Source organism: Clarias gariepinus, chromosome 5, assembly GCF_024256425.1.
Source record: "Clarias gariepinus isolate MV-2021 ecotype Netherlands chromosome 5, CGAR_prim_01v2, whole genome shotgun sequence".
Lineage (NCBI taxonomy): Eukaryota > Metazoa > Chordata > Actinopteri > Siluriformes > Clariidae > Clarias > Clarias gariepinus.
Window position 1 is genome coordinate 18476149 of NC_071104.1, and position 20206 is coordinate 18496354.

The following is a 20206-nucleotide window of genomic DNA, read 5'->3' on the forward strand; positions in this document are numbered from 1 at the left end:
GTACTTAAGTAATGTTGGTGAATGTTGTGTAAAAAATGAAGCATGGTATACAAAAAGAAGAAGAAGCAAGATATTAGAATTTTTTTTCATTACTTAAAAGTGCTTTTAAGTTTGTACGAGCTGAAAACTTTTCTTCCCTGCTTTGGGTTCGCATCCTACGGCCTTAGATGCAGCTTTTGCTTGCACTTGTGTTTGAGTTTATTAGACAGAATGTAGACAGTGAAAACACTGTACTCCCTGTATGTTCACTTAGGCTTTTCACTTCTGCATTTAGGTTGTAGCACTGATCTTAATCACTGCTGCCTTTTTGGATTACATCTCCCCTTCAGTAATGGTAGGAATGAAGCAGAACCTGTTGCCACACATTCTATTCTATTTCCTTTTCATGTTAAAACTTGTATACCGTATGCCCTAACATGTTTGTTCACAGGCATAGATATTGTTCTGTATTTCACACATATGAATGTGTGTCAAGTATGTGTTAAGAAGAGAGAACTCATTCGTATTTAAGGACCTTTCTGGTACTAAGATGTTCACAGAGCTAACCTATGGGCGTTGTAAGTTCTGCTGTAGTAAGGCAGTACGTTCAGCCTCTCTACTGTACAGCCTTAGCTTTGTTAATGCTCTGTGAGGACATGCTTTAAATTTTATTGGATCACATGCAAGCCCCCAAATGTATTTCCTAATGTATAGCTTAAACTGATAAAAAAATATATGCACACAACTGGGCTTATAATAAGATGAGTAAGAAATCAAGATAAGGGAGTGAAGAGTTGATTGGCAGCTCTGTAGCACTAGTTAAGCAGGAGCAAACTTAATGGATAAGTTTGTCTTTTAGGGTGTTTTCACATTAAGGCCACTCAGTCTTTTTCAAGAACATTTGACCCCAAAGTCTGCTTCATTCTGATCAGTGAGAACACAGTCATTCCGCACTCAGGAACTGTGCCCGAGTCCAATTAGATATGGAAGCAATCGTACCTGAAAACGAAAGAGTAATCTCTGTGTGCCCGTACCCCACAGCAATCTCATCCTCTGACCTCCATGCCCATATTAATAAAGTAGGAAGGCCTGCCAGAGCACCACTTTTAACATTTGTTCTAAAATATCAGTAATATTAGGTATAGTGTAGACTAGATCTTAGTTTATTACCTCTTTTTTGAACACCAGAACATTATGATGCCTTTAGAGAATTCAGATGATGTCCATAAAAATGTCACTCACTGGAACCTAAGTATCCAACCTGCCTGCTCCACTTTGTAGTTTACTCTTCACTTCACCGCTGCCATGCTGCTTAAGGAGTATGTCTGTCTATTGCGCACCTGACAGTCAAAATATAGGCTATTTTAAGGTATATACCTGTATTTTTGACATATGTTAAACTTAAGAAGTTAAAATCTTTCTTGTTGTTTTTTTTTGGATGGGAACTGGATGGAGTGTTTATAGTACTTGTATAAGAGAGATGAAACATCAGAGAAAAAGATTTGCCACTAAAACACTTGTGTCCATTCTGTATTTTTTCAACTGTATGTGGGTCAATGACGTGACGCCTCCTTTTTCTGTCCGGGGTTAATTTTATTTTGCAGAAAAAACTAAAAAATACATAAAAATTTTTCATCTACTTGTTATACCTTCTTTACCTACTAAACCACTCTAACTTCTCCAAATTTTTAAGTTTTTCATCATTTTTCTGCTATCCGAAGTGCCAAAACACCGTATGGGGCGACCGTCCGGCCTTGACTTTAGTTAGGACAACTGGTTTAAAAACACTTGGCATAATTTTAAACATGTTTTACATCCATTGACAAAACTATAAAGCATTTGCTCATATATTTCTATCATGATATACAAACGAATGTTGTCCGAATTATGTTGATTCTATCCATTTCATCCGGGGCGACCATCAACAAACCACAATTTTGGGACCTTTATTTTAAAAAACATCTCAAGGATGGGATACTGCATCAGCCAGACACAAGTGAAGACCCCCTGGAAACAACTGTATAGTAAATCAGTCTCTCTCATATAGCAAGAAAAAGCTGTTTTTAACGGCTGTGATGTCGTAGCCCCTTTTGGTCATCATGTGGGGCGACCACCCCAAAACTGTGAATTATAATTTTTTTCCCACAAATCTATATTTTGATGATAAATTTGATAGTGCTTTGTCACTAGAAGAAGCTTGTTTGGTTTCTGAGGCTAACCGTTAGCCTGTTATACTTGAGTAAACCTGAAAACATCATATGGGGCGACCGAGTATCATGTGGGGCGACCACTGCTAAATGTTTTAAATGATAGATATATGTCCTATATTTGTAGTTTTCATATTCTATACATCAATTATATACATAGAGTTAATTGTTCAAGAATAATTATTTGCATATTTTATCTTTTTTTTTCTAAATTCAGCCATTTTCCATTCCTTTTATAGGGATAAACATTCATTTTAACTGGATAATGAAGGAGACTCTGATATTATAGAATAAACTTGTGAAATAATGGTTTTCATAAAATGAAAGGGCACCAAAGTTTATCTTTCTTCATCAGTTTATCTACTTACTGATATGAGTTCAACTAGTCTTAATGATACATAAAAATGTGAATTCTGAGATATATTACGATCGCCCCAGATGACTTTTTTAGGGCTATGTTTTATTAACTTAAGTGTAAAAACACTAAAATGAATTTTTTTTTACTTTTCTTTATAAAGGCATGTGTACACTACATTCCAAATGTTTAGAAAATGGCCAAACATGTCCATATTTTTGGTATTTTAAAATTGGCCTATTAAAAAGTCTTATCCGTCAATGACCCATGTAGGGAATGTATAGGATGTAAATTACAATCAATTGTGTACAAATAATAGAAACATCTCTTTTGTCTGGTTGGTCACTGTTGAATAAGAAAAGAGAAGTTAAACATGAGTCACATGTCATTTCGATCAGATGACATTCTTATTGGAAAGCCAGTATTTGATATGAACAGTAGGGATGTGAATCACCAGTCACCACCATCGATACGATATCCTCACGATACCTAAGTAAAAATTGGCATTCTCCAAGTATCACAAGTTTATAAATATGCCAATATTATAAATTTAATTTGACATAAAAAAATTTTATGATTTTTTTTTATTTTGAAACCTTTAAATAAATTTTTTTATTAAATGTAGATTAGTAATTAAATTAAACGATTGATAAAATGTAGCCCATTCTTTACATTATTTTTCTTACTTAAAACCAAGCACAGCATTCGACATAATTATGCAAAAAACTTTACTCAGCAGCCATAATTATTTCTAAACAAACTTAGCAAATAATTTAATCCCACCACCTCAAATGCCTCAAAGCTTAACTTGACAGTGTGCGAGATGAGCAGCTACGAGCACGTGGGCACATGCAGCTTCTAATGCGGGCATTCGGGGCTTCTAATGCACATGGTGTTAGACTAATTAGTGCTTGTTGTGTTTTGAGGCTTGTGTAAGTGTGTGCAATTAATGAGTCCAATTTGCTCAGAGAGTTTGGAGAAAAAGTCAGATCAAAGGCTTTTAATGCACAGGATTTTTGATAATGTAAAGAATGCGTTTTTCTTGTGCCACTTGAAAGCCTTTGCCCTCAGTACAGAATCGTTTATATCTGAGGCTCATCAGCCGATCATCGGTCATGCCCAAACAAACTTAAAAACAGCTGATTCTGGTAACTGGCCAATCCACTGGTTCGTGTCTATTATAGTTCAAAAAAAAAAAAAAAAATATATATATATATATATATATATATATATATATATATATATATATATATTTAGAGTCAATCTGGCAATACTTTCATTGCGACACAATATATATATATATATATATATATATATATATATATTTTTTTTTTTTTTTAAACAAAACGTTAACGGTTAGATTAGGTTGATCAAATCAAGGCGTGAAGCATTGCTACAGCATTAAAGTGATGTACAGTGAAAAACAATTTATATTTTTGATACTTTGCCTTTTATTCATAATCTTTATTGGTTTTTGAGTCCATATTGGCATCATTAGATCCAATAAAAAAAATTATATGACTGTTAACAATGACATGACACCTGCTTCAGTTTCAGTGGGGAAAACAAGATAGCCATGATATTTAAAAAATGCATTATTTTGCATCATTATGTAGCGCAATTTAAAAATATGAGTAATCATGTTGTAGTGTGTTCCAGGAGATTATCTGGGCAGTTTAGTAACATATGGTGTTACAGTCTGCTGACTTCCACAGGAAGATTCACAAAATGTCTAAGGAATATTGAATTTACTGTTGCCTCAACATGGTTTTGTGTGCTTCGGTGGGTGTTATGACTTTGGATCATGCATTTAAAGGCTCCAGATACTCTACAATACACTCGAAAATATTATATTCAGGGATTTATTGCATCTCAGTGTTTATTATTCCCTTTTGTCTTTAATAGTAATTCATCAGACTTTGACTTTTTATGTGTCTTTATAGAAGAATTCTAGAAAATTCCTTGTGTGTGTGTGTTTAAGCATGTGTTTCCAGGTCAGATTGAATGTCCTAACCTTCACTCCTGCTTACCCCATATGCTACCATAGCAGCACGACAAACAATAGCGTGAGTCCTAAGGGCTGGGTGAAAAAGCAAGGGTGAAAATAAGTGACATGAGAGAACACAGAGAGCTATAATATGGATCGTGACCGTGCCCCTCAGGAGGAGCGTGAGAGTTGTCAGACCTCTGACACAGATGGAGGATATTTAGTGAAGGTGTTGTCTGTATGAATGAATGTAAACTTAGCCCCAATGAATGAATGATTGACTACATTTTTTTCATGACGTTTTATTTAGGGACACACCCATTACATGAATGCACTATACATATTTATTGTTTGTGTGAAAATGTTTAACTAAGAAGTGTTACAGAAAAAATATGATGGTAGTTTTTAAGGAAAAAACGTATCGGATATGTATTGACTGTTACTTAAGGTTTAATTATCATGATTTTGAAAAAGAGATAGTGGTATCACTCCGTAGTTTATATTTTACATTAAAAAATCTATTATCAGGCTTGGTATAAAATGCCAGAGCAAAATGTTGTTTGTTGTTATTTGGTTATTTTTTATTTTATTTTTATTTTTGTGTGTTTCTTCTTGAAAATGTTGAGCCCTAAATGTTTATGCACTTAACTGATTGTACAACACACTAATCTACACATTGCATTGTCTTCTTTTGCATTAAAAACAGCTCTTACCAGCCAAGGTTTTCATTCAGAAACCGAAAGAATTCCAGTAGGTCTGGGCAACGTGTTGGAAGCTTTAGATTTTAAAGGCCGAGATTCCAAACTGATCTAGATCGTTTGTTTGTTTGTTTCAGTATTAAACCTCTTGTTGACAATAGAGATTTTGTTTTGTACAATCAGTTGACTGGCTAGAACGAAAAATCATGTTTAGAAAATACGAAAGTAATGTTTAGAAAGAATGGCATGGTGCTAAATGTAAACTTTAAATTGTACTAAAGTAACTAAAAGGCATTCGTGGCTGTAAAACCTCAGTGTTATGTTTTTTTTAATGTGTTGACTGACTGAACACTGCGTTGTGTGTGAACTGCATCGGTAAATGCACTGTTGTGACGCACTGTGTAGCGCAACTGGGTTCTTTTTTCTTCGCCTTGTTGTAGATCAAAGAGTCATGGGATTGTTTCATACTTAATTATGAGTAGACATCCTACATGTTCTTACACTACTATTCAGCATGCACACAGTGAACAAGCTTCTGAGAAGTAGTGATGCACCAGTATTACACATTAGTTTTCTGGTATTACACACAATATATTTTTTTCACTTCATAACGCAATATTACAGCATTCAATTTATGAATAAAAACCATGTTACACAGTTAAACAGTTTGTATTAGATGTTGTGTTCAGAAAAAGCTTTTTCAAGGAAGAGCCTCACGTCTGTGCAGATGGGAACGCCTCGTCTACTTCAACTGTTAAAATTATGTTTTTCATTTCAAACCTTCTTGAAATCCCATCTTTTTGGTCAGTGTTTTTTCTTAGCGTTAAGAGTAAATAGCTCTTATGGATGTTTTATTAAAAAATAACATGAACATTTTCAACTGGAACATTTTGGAAGCCGCATCAAAAACTTAATTTAAATTTAAGAAAAAATTGCAGCACTAACTTTATTAGCCTACACGTCTCTTTCTCTCTCTCTCTCTCTCTCTCTCTCTCTCTCTCTCTCTCTCTTGCCCGCCCATTTTTCACAGCCTATTCAAGGTAGGAATGTTTGTGGATGTTTTTTTTTTTTTTTTTAGGTTTTTTTTTTCCCTTATTATTAATGTAGTCTATTATTTTCTGCTCTTCTCAGTCTGCTCAAGATGGCAGAACACCCAAATACAGAGAGCGGTAGCGTGACGAGAAACTTACTTAATTGATTGCAAATGACCCCGTTCTCTCTGACAGATAAAAAATAAATCATAATAATACAAACACACTGACTAAAAATACTTTGTTGGATATTTATATACCTGGGTGGCCTGTCCAAGTATTTCATATGTCATACATATCGTACTGTGTATGACTGTGTATGTGACAAATAAAATCATTGCAAATGATTATAAAATGATTCACTGCTAAATATACTGTAATGTGAAAAAAAGCACATTAGTATGAGCACATTAATATTTTACCAGAACTGTCCATGACATGCTGTTAGACAAAAATAATGAACACTATCTACAACAAACTGATTCAAGACACAGATACAGTGCAACATGAACATTTTTACTATATGTAAATATGTAATGTGATTGATGATAAGAATTTCATTAGGGGAACATAGAAGAAACAGCCACGTTTTAACACCTCAGTTGCAAACATATGAAAATTAAAGATGAATTAAAAAAAAAACATTGATTTTTGAGTCAGTGTGGCAATACATTAATTGCCACATGAAAGAAGCAGGTTATGTAAAAATGCTATTTTTGTTTCTGTTGCACCACTTGTGTCACTCAGAGCCTCTCTTCTTTGTAGGATGAAACACTCTGCTTTAATAATCACTGTGTGGTAATTTCTGAGGTAATCAAAGCCATTCAGTGGGAGTGTTAGGCTACTTAGTTGATGCAACAGGAACCGTGAGATGCTAATCGAGACTGGTCATGGGGACCGCATGCAGTTTATCTGCTTTGTAATGGTTTAGACCTTAGGCTACTGATCTACTCGTCCTGACCCAAGTGCTTTTCTTCTGTTGTAGCTAATTTCAGGAAAGCTGTAAAATGAAAGCTTCTGTTTAAAGAGCTGCTGAATAAAAAAGAATGTGCTGGCTTTCTAAAAGATAGGACAGGGGATGAAATAATGAAAGTAGAAGGAGAGGTCAGGGTTTCTTTCCTAATACAGTTTGACCCAGATGACAAACACAAGGGCTCTGCCAGTTTGTCCCTTTTCATTCTTTCTCTTGTGTCCTTTCTTTGTAAGGGGCTTTGTGCATGATGCTTGATAAGTTGAGTGGGTGTGAAATGCTGATGCAGCCGAATGGACACCCATTTTACTCCATTTGAAGGGTCCGTGTCAGGCTTGTAGTTTTGTTCAGTTCCATTCTTTCACTTGACCTCAGATTTATTTTTTATCTGCTTTAACAGCACTTAGGTTACTTTAGAAAAGGAGTGATGTTCATATGAAAACACAAAGCCTGATTTTATGACTAATAATAATTCACTATTATTATACTTGTTACTTTCTGTTGGAAGTTATGGACATACGTGTTTAAAGCATCTAAAACTACAGGCCGCACTATCAGTCGGAGCACGGTTAAATGTGTGTGAGTATTGGACTCGAGCCTAACGGATGTGTTATCTGTATTAAATGCTTTAATCCCTTGAGTGCAAGACAGAAGATGGGACTGCTGAGTGCTGCTGGGTTATGGGAAACGGTCTGTGGCCGAGAGACCGAATCTCCTCAAGGTCAAAAATTATGGCTTTTCCATTTCCTCGACAAAATACAGCTAATGCAGCTCTTTAGTCTGTGGCTTTGAAACTGCACACTTTCATCTTTCGTGTGATTTTTCTAGTAAAAAGCAGCTGCAGTTTTGGGTCTAATTTAGATTTTTATATTTATTTCTATCTATTTTTTTATTACTAAAATAGAGGATAATGTTTGCTGTCCAGCTCTACCTTTTAACCCATATTACATGTTTATATATGCTTTTAAGGTGACATTAAACTAAGGGAGATTGATGGCTGCCAAGTGGTTTTGAATGAATTTTCAGCTCTCCGGATTGATGTCCTCCTCGGTGGCCTAGGCATCACTCTTCTTAATGATCCTCATTATTAAGCAGGCGTATGTCTTTGACTGGGCATGTGTCCCTTGCTCTGATTAATGGCACGTGGGTCATTGATCATTCTGCTATATCCATGGAGACCCAAGTAATTCTGTGGAGGGGTGAGAAGGCCAGAGAAATTATTCTTCTTTTCAAGGGATAGCACTGAAATTGAACAAGGCTAAATGTTACAGATAACAACTAGTACTTTATATACATAGCAGATATATTACATTTATTCTTATAACACGAGCACTGGACAACCTCATTCTTCTATCCTTTTAACCTTTTTTGTTGTCTTCCTATATCTTTTATTTATGCTTAGTTAGTTAGTGAGTTAGGTAGGTAGGTAGGTAGGTAGGTAGGTAGTTTTACTTTATTAATTCCAGAAGGAACTGGTATTGTTACAGCAGCCACGTCACAGATTATACTTCAAATAAGTCTTTATATATGAGGAGAGTACAAGTCAAACCGGGGCTTTTGAGGAAGAATAGCCGAAGACTTTTGAGTCATGAAAGTATAAACTTCCTTTATTTATCTTTATAATCCCCTGCTACACTAACTTATTCCAGCGTTTCACCGGTGCTTGTATACCCTTAAGGTAGAAAGTTTTCTCAGTACACCAGAGCCATGATCGGACCACCTGCTTCACATCTAAAACACTGGTCTCTCAGGAACTCCTTTAATGGCCCAAACATGGCTTGGAGTGAGGATGTTGTGCAGTAGGCATTTATCGTGTTGGAAAAACAACTGGAAAAACACAACACCTTTTGTAATCAAACTGTCATTTTTCTAGCTAAATGTTCACAGGAATGACTGCAGCAGGCTTCGAGCTATCTCAGTTGGGATCCTCATTTATAGGTATATGGCTTTCTTTAAAACTTTTGCACCATTCAAATGTTTTACCTCTATTCAGAGTCTTATTCCCGGTTTGATTTAAATGCTCCTTGTATATGGGTGAAAGTACAACCAACTTGCTTCCTACATTTTTCTACTATCAAGATGAGGGTCTTACATCTCTGGTTATTCAAACCCTATTGGAGCAGTGACTAGCCAGGAATAAATCAGACAGGAAATGCTTTCGGCAGGCTTTGCTATGTGTTGTTTTTATTTATTTATTTATTTATTCATTCATTTCTTTTTGTCTTGATCATGGTTTTGGTCCACCACTGTTTTGTTCTCAGTGTCCTAAGATCCAGAGAAACTAAAGTTCTCCCACGCAATAGATTTGAAACATGTTGAGAGTTGTATTCTCAGTGGATGCGTCTGTCCATGTGCCAAATCCAGTATATCTAGCTCAAAGGGGAAATTAAGCTTTTCTCTATTGCGTCTGCCTTTGTAGTAGTGCTGGCTTTCTTTTTTTAAGTGGAGAATGTAAGCTATAGTGATAGTGTAGATTTGTGAGTCCTGGGTTCATAAATATATTTTTTGATGTTTCAAATGTAAGTCCTTGACAGTCCCTCTCAGTGACAGCAGCACAACAGCTAAGCACGGGCATCTGTGAGCTCATACATGTGGAAAAGGGTAGATAGTGCTTTTCCTTTTAAATATAATGCTGCCCTGTGACTCAGCGTAATCAGCAGTTTAATAAGATGCAGTTGCATGGTTTAAAACATCACGTGTCAGCCTTCACCCTTCCTGGGAGAGCTGGGGAAAACAAATCAATAGTTTATTATTATTATTATTATTATTTAATAATCTTGTTTGTTACAGAATCATGTTGGATAGGGTTTGTTTCCCCTCTGATATACAGTCCAGGGTTTTATGCTGATATTGCTCAGATATGGATATCAGGTTGGTGCCATCTCTGAATACAATAGTATACAAACGCAAGTGTTAATATTTTGTTACCGCTCCATTATTTGTAGATATAGCTAACCAGCATTTATGATGGAGTATAAAGGTAATTGCTTAAATACTAATGCTACATCTTCCATTCTGATTGTCCCTTTTCTCTTCATCTGAGACACAGAGTGTAGTCTTGACCATAGCTCTGCTACTCTGTGTGCCAGCTTTTCAGTTCTGCATTAAAGCTCAATTTAAACTCACGGTTAGTTAGAATAAGATAGAAGTGATACAATAATGCTGTGTTCATAACTGAAGTGGGGGTTTGTGGTGATTTTGAGGTAAGTGGGTGCTAAGAGCAGTGGTTTTGTTTTAATAAAATCCTATTTAGAATTAGGGCTGTAACGATTCCTCGAGTAACACGATTACAAAAAATGATCGAGGCAAAATCTTCTGCCTCGAAGCTTCTTTAAATTCATTTTAAAAGCTTGCGTTATGTTTTTGCGCAATTATTTTTGCGTGACACAGTGCCCACAGTGCGGATGCAGGCCGCCACTAAACACCAACGAAGAAGAAACGCTTACGTCACCCACAAAGCGGAAGGAGACGCAAACAGTTAGCTGTGTATTGATTTGAGGGAGCGTTTTGTTGCAGGCTGCAAAATAGAAGAGAGCGATAAAAATATGAGCGAGTCAAGAGATGAAGAAAGCAGCAAGAGGGGTGTGGGTGTATGTGGACATGTCACGAGTATGTTATGTATGTATAGCTTGCTCACTTTTAGTACATGGATCTGGTTATGTGAGGGTCACACATTTATGGCTTAAGTTACGTTTGCAAAAAAAAAAAAAAAAACCCAGCTGAGTGTATCTCCACATTTTAAAATAGATGCGTACCCAAGCTTTCAGTATGATAGCCCTTGTCTTTGAACACACACATGCTTAAACATGCTCACCGCCTCTCTAATGGCTGTTTTGACTGAGTAGCCATGCCTGAGGGTCTCTCGCAACAGGAGTGCAGGGTTTTAAGTGTGCTTCCCTGCAATCCCATGAATACTTAATCACTCAATTACTATTCAGTGCATATTCTGCCATGCAACAGTGCCATCTTATAACTCATGCAATGCATTGGAGAAATGTCAGATTCATTAACCATTTTATTCATTTATAAACGCCTGCTGTAGCTTTGAGTGGTTGTCTTTAGTAAAAGAAATGTGTTTTGCACAAGCTCTGCTCATACGTTGACAGGTTTTGTAATTTCTAATAAAATCTTGTCATGAAGCTGCAGCTACAGTATATTTAAGGTCATGAGCAAAATAGATTAAGTTACTAAGTCTTTGTAAATGTTCACTATCTTTCTCTTCTCTCAACACATTTAAGGATGTCCTCCTTCCTTTGTGTGTCCTTTGTTCATAGTCGGTCTGTCTCTCACATACACACACACACATAATTTCCTAACATTTATCTTTTAGCTTTATTATGCACGATTAACAGAAATGTATGTTTTATTTATTTCCCCTTTGTTTGTAGATAATCATTATTATAATGTTTTTTTTGCTTATTTGAGAGGAAGTAGAGCAGCTCATGTTTTGTTCTTGAGGCTATATTTTGTAATCCAATTTTAAAATATGCATACAAAATATATGCTTAAAGACATTAAAGGGAAGATTAAGTCGTGACTTGCACAAATCATTAAAGTATTAATGGATTAATTAAGTGTTATTGGAGTAACTGCACAGGATGGCGATAATAACTGTTGCACCATAGAAAGGCATGAGCTCTGAGACTGAGCGGTAGAACTTAGTCAACCTCAGTCATTACTTTGATTCAGACAAAGGACAGGCATGATTATATATGCTCTATTTAACACAGCTGTATTCTCAGGTAGGCTAGAGACAGATGGGATCTGAGAGATATGTGTGTGTGTGTGTGTCTGATGCGCCTGTTTAGAATTCTGTCGTGTTGAAGATAGTGTGCATTGTTTTTACCCGTCAAATCTGAAAGCATTCAGAGCCAGTTAATCTTCCTCCACATGCATTTAAGGACATCACGTCTTCGAGAACTATAATACTTATCGCTTGTTTGTGCTGTCGTGTTGTTTCTTATGTAGTTTTTTTTTTCTTCTTCTTTTTTCTGTGGCTTCAGTGGGACTCGATGAAAGATGACAGAGGAGGTGATTGTTATAGCCAAGTGGGACTACACCGCTCAGCAGGACCAGGAACTTGACATCCGGAAAAATGAGCGCTTGTGGCTCCTGGATGACTCGAAAACCTGGTGGAGAGTCCGCAACGCCTCCAACCGTACTGGCTATGTCCCATCCAACTACGTCGAGCGTAAGAATAGCCTCAAGAAAGCCTCGATTGTGAAGAACCTGAAGGATACTCTAGGTAAGTGATGGAAATGTCCTGTTACGATTATAGGCTACAAACCGTAGCCAAACTGAAGATTCGATTCAGATCGATCTTGGGGCTTTGTGATTTACAATTTAATGCGATAACATTAAAGTTTAAAGTAAGTTATAATTTTAACAATATTTTACAGCAGTTTTAAAGGAGCTCCCATTTATGTTCAGTACAAACCCCTGCAAAATAAATGTGCCATAAAATAATCATTTTGGGGGATTTGTATTAATCGTCTTGACGACTGTCACGTGCCTAGGGTTAATTATAATAGTAATAATATATTTGATAATAATAAACCTTTGAATGTCCTAATATAATATTTGATAGAGATTATGTAGGGGGGCAATCCGTGGCAGGGGGGGATTTTAGCGAATAACACCTGTTTGTGTCCGCGGTAAAGTTAGTTTTATATTCGCATCTCCGAATTCAATAGCTGCGTAAATAAACCCGCAAATAAGATACTCACATATATTTCCTCTCTACATTGTCTTTAAGCTACACCTTAAATTATACATGTTTAAAAGCATAAACACCATTATTCTCTACGGTGCAATGAATGATTTAGGGATCATCGCAAAATGCCGCACACCAACAAAACTTCCCTTCTGTTCAGCGCCTTAAGGATCAAAAAGCAACTTTGTTTCCTCACTGGAAACTAGAAATGCCAGACTAGTACTGCCTGATAAAATAGTAATTTTTAACAAAAATACAGAAACATCAGCATACACATTGAAATAAATGAAATTACATATATAATACCGAATGTTTCCTTATATATTGTTCCTCTGCAATTAACATGCCGACGTTAAACCGTTATTGTTGCACTATTCCACTGTTCCACTTTTTCTCTGATGTTATTTTAATTTACTTGTATTATTGATCCATTTCTTTGCGTGTTATTGTTTAGTTTCGAGTGTCCGATCTTTATTGTCAATAAACAAAAGCATGAATTAGAATAGGTACTTTCCTATTATTTTCCACTAATTCCCTCCCGTTCATTGTCATGTCTGTATTCCCCACTAGTGGGGCGCGCCCCACACTTTGAGAACCACTGCCATAGGCACAGGGGAGCAGCTAGTCTTTCATGTGATATTGTTTTTATACCACAGTTCAATAGATTGGTATTTGTTTGTTTATTTAATCATTTATTATGTTCCACCAGCACAAATTCTTCCACAACTGGAGGAACTACTTCACTGTGACCTGTGACACAGAGTGAAGCAAAGTGCAATGTAGATATAGTTAAATGGTCTTGTGCCGTTACTGTCCATTATCTCTACTCATGGAAAGCCTCTCTTTCAATCAGATTGTTTATTCGGAACTAACTGTTGCATAAATATAGTTAAATGTCCCAGTGTTGCTCTATATCGCCACTCATGGTACCAGAATGATGAATAAACCACAGTACAAACACAAGATTGACGTAATGATTTGTATCTTTTTGCTCTCTGCCTGTCTGAAATGTAGATGTGCTGCATATTGAGCTCAGATTCAGTTCACAGCGCTCAGTATCCGGTGTGACTGGTTTTTCAGTCATCGCAATGTGTTTGTTAGACCGATTCCTAGACTTTTTTAAAAACTTTTTTCTTCCCCAATGCGATGATTTTTTTAAGGTGTTTAGATGTTTATTTTGAAGTGGCAGTTGTGTATTCATGCACACTTGTGTTTTTGTAGGTTTGCAAGTATAATTAACCCTGTTCTCTAATGAATGGAGGTTTTGTCTCATGTTTTTCCCCTTGTGTAGGTGGAAGGCAAGCAGCACAGTGCCACTCTTTTTAGCTCGTCTTTGAAAGGGCCTTCTTAGTCACACTCCACACACCCTTGTTATAAGCAGTTCTCTGTGCTGAAGCGGACTGAACAGCCTCTTACAGCGTTTTGCTTCAGGTGGAGATAAATGGTAGAAGAGCTTGATTCCAGTCTTTCTTGGGTAGTATTCATCTCTCTCTGAAATAAGCACAAAACCTACTAAAACAGATCTAAAACCTACTCTGTAGTAAGATGATGGTAGTATTTATAATAATAATATTAATGATGATCATAATTATCAATGATTAATTAGCATCCTTATTATGACGAGTGATTTCAGTAGCTGGATGTTGCTAACAGTGAGTAAAAAATGCACATAGTTGTATTTAAACTAATTAACATAACACAGTTTGTAGAAGAGAATAAAGTCATCAGTTGCATGTGAGCTCGGTAAAATGGCTTTGGAATAAAGCCAATCTCTTTCCTGGCAAGATTTACTGCTAAACATTTTGCTCGTTTATTAGGACAGTATTAGGTGTCTATATGAGTCCTGAAATGACACTTTGACCAGAACTGTTAAAATTTGTGAAAGTATTACATCAGGCATAAGTGTAAACAAAAACACTTACCAGGGAATAATGCTTTATAATGGCTTTTTCCTAAGTAATGCTTAAGACATAATGAAGGAAAAGTTCTTCTTAAGGATTGTTTGATGACCAAAGGGCACTTTTACTGGCTACTTACTGTAGTTCTGCTGATTCTACTTTCTTTCTTTCTTCCTTTTCTTTTGTCTTTCTTCATATCTACTTATTTACTGACTGACTTTGTAGATTGTTTGATTTTGAAGGAAATTTCAAACAGAATCTGCTATCGAGCAGCACATTCCAAGCACATTAACTGTATACCTAGTTGGTGGTGGTATCACTACATCAAGCAGTTGTAGACATCCATTTTCTAAAGACAATTAGTATTGCCAACAGCCTAAATCCATGAACCTACCTTGTATCAACAGTCCAGGCTTGTGGGGGTGATGTGTTAGTGTGGGGAATGTTAATACCAGTCAACAATCGCTTAACTGCCGCAGTCTGTTTGAGTATTCTATGTCTATTCCTTCATGGGTCATATAAGGTCAGAGAGCAAAAGTCACCTCACACTGGTTTCATGAACATGAAAATGATTACACCTGACACGTCTGCAGGAATTGTGCCATGCAATCATGTCAAAGGAATGTTTATTACATCCATGAAATCCATGAAGTAAGGCTCTACACAGTATTAGTATAGTGTTCATTATTAAGCGCTCAGTGAGTGTATTTTGGTTATATGTTTTTTTGGGGTTTTTTTCCCTCTCCTGACTATCACTAAGAATGACTTTTAAATTATTATATGAAAGTTTTTTTGTTTCTTAGGCAGTTGATTGACTTTACAGTATGTGATCTTTTTTTTTATTTTACTAGTGTAATCAAATCCTGTTGTTTCCAAATCCTGTGTACAAATACACATGGTGGCTTGTTTCCTGTCAAACATGGTGAAAGTTCTGTGTTGAATACAGGCATGCATTTGTATTGTGTATATATATTTTACAGTGATTAGGTTTCCTGCATTCTATAAAGTCACATGGGCCTTGCTTCTGCATTCTTTCTCTGTTTATTAGTCAACAGCTACCTCTCTCTGCAGCTTTGTTCAAAAGAGACTTTGCAGGCCAGTTTCACAATATGTCTCATCTTAGACAACTAGCACATAATATTCTTGTATTCAAGGTCTTTTTTTCTCGTCTCTCCTCCTCCTTTTCAGATGTTCAGCTCACGCATTGAATGCACTTTTGATGGGACTCGCTTCTATTTTTTGATTTCCCAAAAGCTTTTTGTTCTGTTTGTGTTGCTGTCTTCATACCCTGTCAGAAGCAGAAGCCTCAGAAAAGCACACAGCTCCCTGGGAAACACATTCTCAAATCGCTAACAGAGGGAAAGTTTTGACTGGTACTTTGTTTGAACTGTGTGCTGTTCTTTGTAAACACTGGGACACGTCCTCCCTCTACAGGCTTCCATCTGCCGTATGTCAGGAGTGAGCTGGATCAATAAAGTCAGCGCCTGTTTTTAGACTTGAACTCAGCTGCAGCACGAACAGCTTAAACTAAATCTATCCGGTCTGTCATGTTAGATTTTTGTCTCTTTTTAAATTATTTTATTTTATTTTATTTTCCCCCCACAGCTGCACTGCAATGTGAGGATTTTTTTTTTTACACTTTATTGATGAGATTAGATTTACTGTTTACTGTGTCTTCTCTTAAACTTTAAGTTCAGACATAAATCTGACTTTTATTTAAAAGGTTTAGGATTCACATAATGATGTTCCGAGACAGAGTTTTCACCATGTTTAAAAATTACTGCATGCATTTTGAGGAGATTGGTCCAGTATGAGTTAGTTGGAAAATGCATTGCAAGTGGTGATGTAAAACGTCTGTCAGTTTGTGTGATGGTCTCTTGGAGAGTTGTGACAGCCATCGAAATTCTTTTGTACGTACCACCTCTGTTATTGTACGGGTCACTGCCTGCTAAAAAAGACTTTCCTATCAGCTTGACAAAGTGAAGCCCTGACATGCTCACTTCTTACGCTTCACCTCATGTGCTCTGATGCACGCAAAGTTCAGTCCCACTTGACTGTAAGGGTCATCTGTTCTTGACTCACTGTGCCTCATACTTTTCCACTTTTGCTATTCTCATAATAAAGGGTCTATAACAATTGCTTATGATGCCTGAGTACAGAAAATGTCTTGTATGCCACTATCTGACAACAGGATGTGTCCTAGTTAGCACAGGTAGTATATTTGTCCCATTTGCAAGGATTTAAATAGACACAAGCACATCTTTCATAGCAAGGTGTGTTTCAAATTGTTCGTATCCACTCTCTTTTGTGCCAGGCAGAGAATGTGCGCCTGTACATCGTGTCCATGTTTGCTTCTTTATGCTCTGAATAGGATATTTATAAAAAATAGTTTGACTTTGACATCACCTCCACTATAAGAATGTTTACTTAAGATGCTGGCGCTCTGATTCAGTCTGCAGTCATTTATTAGATCTATCAGATAGTAGTAAAGCTAAATGATTATTAGCTTCCTGCTGCCCTTGGAGCCAGAGGAGGTATAAATATTTAATGCACAAAAATATATTAAGACTGTAGGGTTGTAGAATAGTTTGTTGTATAATCCATCAGATAGATGATGCAGAAAACAACTCAACAGCAAACTTAGTGCTGAGGGCACAGCACGCTTATGTTGTCTTCTAAATTAATTCTGTTCCCTTCATGTATGCCTACCCAACCCACACCTCTTTTGTCTTTCAGGTCTTGGTAAAACGAAAAGGAAGACAAGTGCACGTGATGCCTCTCCCACACCCAGCACAGATGCAGAGTACCCCTCCAATGGGAGTGCAGGAGGCAGTGGAGTGGGTGGGGCAGAGCGAATCTACGATCTGAACATTCCAGCATTGGTGAAGTTCTCCTACACAGCAGAACGTGATGATGAGCTGAGTTTAGTTAAAGGAGACCGGGTTGTCGTGATGGAGAAGTGCAGTGATGGGTGGTGGAGGGGGAGCCATGACGGCCGCGTGGGCTGGTTCCCTTCAAACTATGTCCGTGAGGAGCCGGCCTATGCAGATACAAATGCAAGCTTTGGAGGGGACATGTTAGGGGGCTTTCGCTCCCTAAGAGCAGGGCAGGGGGTGGGGCTTGTCAATGGCAGGTTGGCAGGCACAGGGAGCTCAGTACTACCTGTGGTCCAGACTTTGTACCCCTTCAGCTCGGTTACTGATGAAGAATTGAACTTTGAGAAGGGTGAGACCATGGAGGTGGTGGAGAAGCCAGAGAATGATCCTGAATGGTGGCGATGTAGGAACAGCAAGGGTGTGATCGGCCTTGTGCCCAAGAACTATGTTGTAGTGTTGAATGACGGGCCTGCTGGACGACGTCCCGCCTCCCCTCCCATCAGCCACATGGGCCCGTCCCGTATAGGCAAGTTTGCAGGCAAGGACTGGTACTACGGTAACGTGACCCGGCACCAGGCAGAATGTGTACTCAATGCACGAGGAGTTGAGGGAGACTTCCTTATAAGAGACAGCGAGTCCTCGGTAAGGAGCAATTTTTCTTCTGTAACAAAACAGAAAGCACAAACACATCCTCATAGATACCATAGCTGGACTGATTTCGTTTTACTTCAGGTCTTGTATACAAGTAAAAGCAGTTAATAATAATAATCATTATCATCCCATTAGGTTATCTTAAGTTGAAAGTAAATGTTACTGCTGCCATCTTGTGGAGAAGTGTTCAAAATGCAGTTTAGAGTTCTATTTTATTTTTTGCATGCATCACTTATCTCTTTGTCTCTCTCTCTCTCCCACCCAATTTACAGCCTAGTGATTTCTCCGTGTCTTTAAAAGCAGTGGGGAAGAACAAACACTTCAAGGTGCAGCTGCAGGATGGAGTTTACTGCATTGGACAGAGGCGCTTCAACAGTATGGAAGAGCTTGTGGAGCACTACAAAAAAGCTCCCATCTTCACTAGTGAACAGGGAGACAAACTCTACCTGGTGAAACCTCTTGCCTGAACTTGGTTTTATCCTACTTGGCAAGTTTTGCCTTTTCTTCTTTATTTCCTTTGCCATCTTCTCCTCTCTGCCTGTCTCCTTGTAAGGACTTTAATCAAGCCTCTGGGTTGGATGGCAGGAGTCCTGTACTTTCTCACAAGGCTCTGTCAAGGAAAAACTGGATGTTCTTTTAAGTTGAAATACCCATAAGCCTGTTAATTATTTGTTCAAAAACTGAATTCCAGCCTTTGAGGAGGACCTAGAAATAAATACATCTTATTCGTCTGATTCACTGTGTGACTGTTGTTAACAATCCCTCTGCCTTTGGCTTAAAGCTCCTCTGCTTTTATTGGCTCTGGTTAAATAGCGTCTGTGTTCAGATCCTCTCTCACTCCAACTTAGACTGTTTTAGATACTTCACATTGTGCATTAATAAGAAGCATATCAGGCCAACAGTAGGATGGTTTTTGCTTTTGGTCATAGCATGTGTTTAGTAGCTAAACACATTTAAATTCATACAGTTCAATTATCTTTTGCACTGCTTTATGTATATGTTTTTTTAGGGTGAAAAAGGCTTACCATGCAGAGATTGTGGGTCCACCTAATGAGCCAGTATGTGGAGCACATCAGCTTCTTTGCAACTGTATCAGAATTCAGTTTAAAATGTTTTTCAGCACTGCACTTGGAGCTAAATAAGGCCTGCAAAACTCAACTGTGCATTTTCTGATCCTCCTGAGACTGTTTCAGCCTTGATGCTGATTTTGAATGCTGACTTCCATTCATGCCAGCTTTCAATTTCACTGACTCAGTGCACACAGTGAACCTTGATTTCTTGGTTCTTACTGTACTTAGTTCAAATGTTTACCATAAATACAAGTCGCTCTTCAGGGTTTCTTTAGGTTCAGGGCGCTTTTTCTTTAGGTAAACGGTAAGTCCTGATGCATTGAGGAAGAGGCGGGGCTAAGCATCTTTGTGACCCACCGGGGGGTTTGAATGTGTATAATTCTACAGCCAAATGTGCCACATATCACCAGTATGGCTATGCTTAGTGTCCTTATCAACTTGGAGTCCCCTCACACTCACTCACACACACACACACACACACACACCGCTTCTTTCAATAACACTCACACTTGCCTAGCTGATTGTGAACACTAAGCATAATAATAAATGTAAATTGTTTTTGTTCTCTTTCCTTTAGCCACACCTGTCTGTTTACCAAGAAGAGTGTTGATCATTTTTTTAAAGACATGTCTGAATGTTATTGAGCAATGTTATTTAATTCTTCTTTCCTCTATATGTATATATATATACATAAATATAAATATATATATATATAAAGATAAGTTGCATATATGAATCGTTTAGATCCAGCATTATGGTACTGTATTGAGG

At 37.4% G+C, this 20206-nt stretch overlaps 1 protein-coding gene across 1 annotated transcript in view; it reads left to right on the top strand.

The window, feature by feature from the left end:
- The window catches only part of nck2a (NCK adaptor protein 2a), a 45620-nt gene extending 26521 nt beyond the window's left edge, over positions 1-19099 (top strand). The window contains exons 2-4 of the mRNA XM_053495820.1: positions 12231-12472; positions 17575-18356; positions 18638-19099. Coding sequence (XP_053351795.1) covers positions 12247-12472; positions 17575-18356; positions 18638-18832 — 1203 coding nt within the window. The 5' untranslated portion in view covers positions 12231-12246 and the 3' untranslated portion in view covers positions 18833-19099. The remainder of the gene's footprint in view (positions 1-12230; positions 12473-17574; positions 18357-18637) is intronic.
- The last annotated feature ends 1107 nt before the right edge of the window (positions 19100-20206 follow it).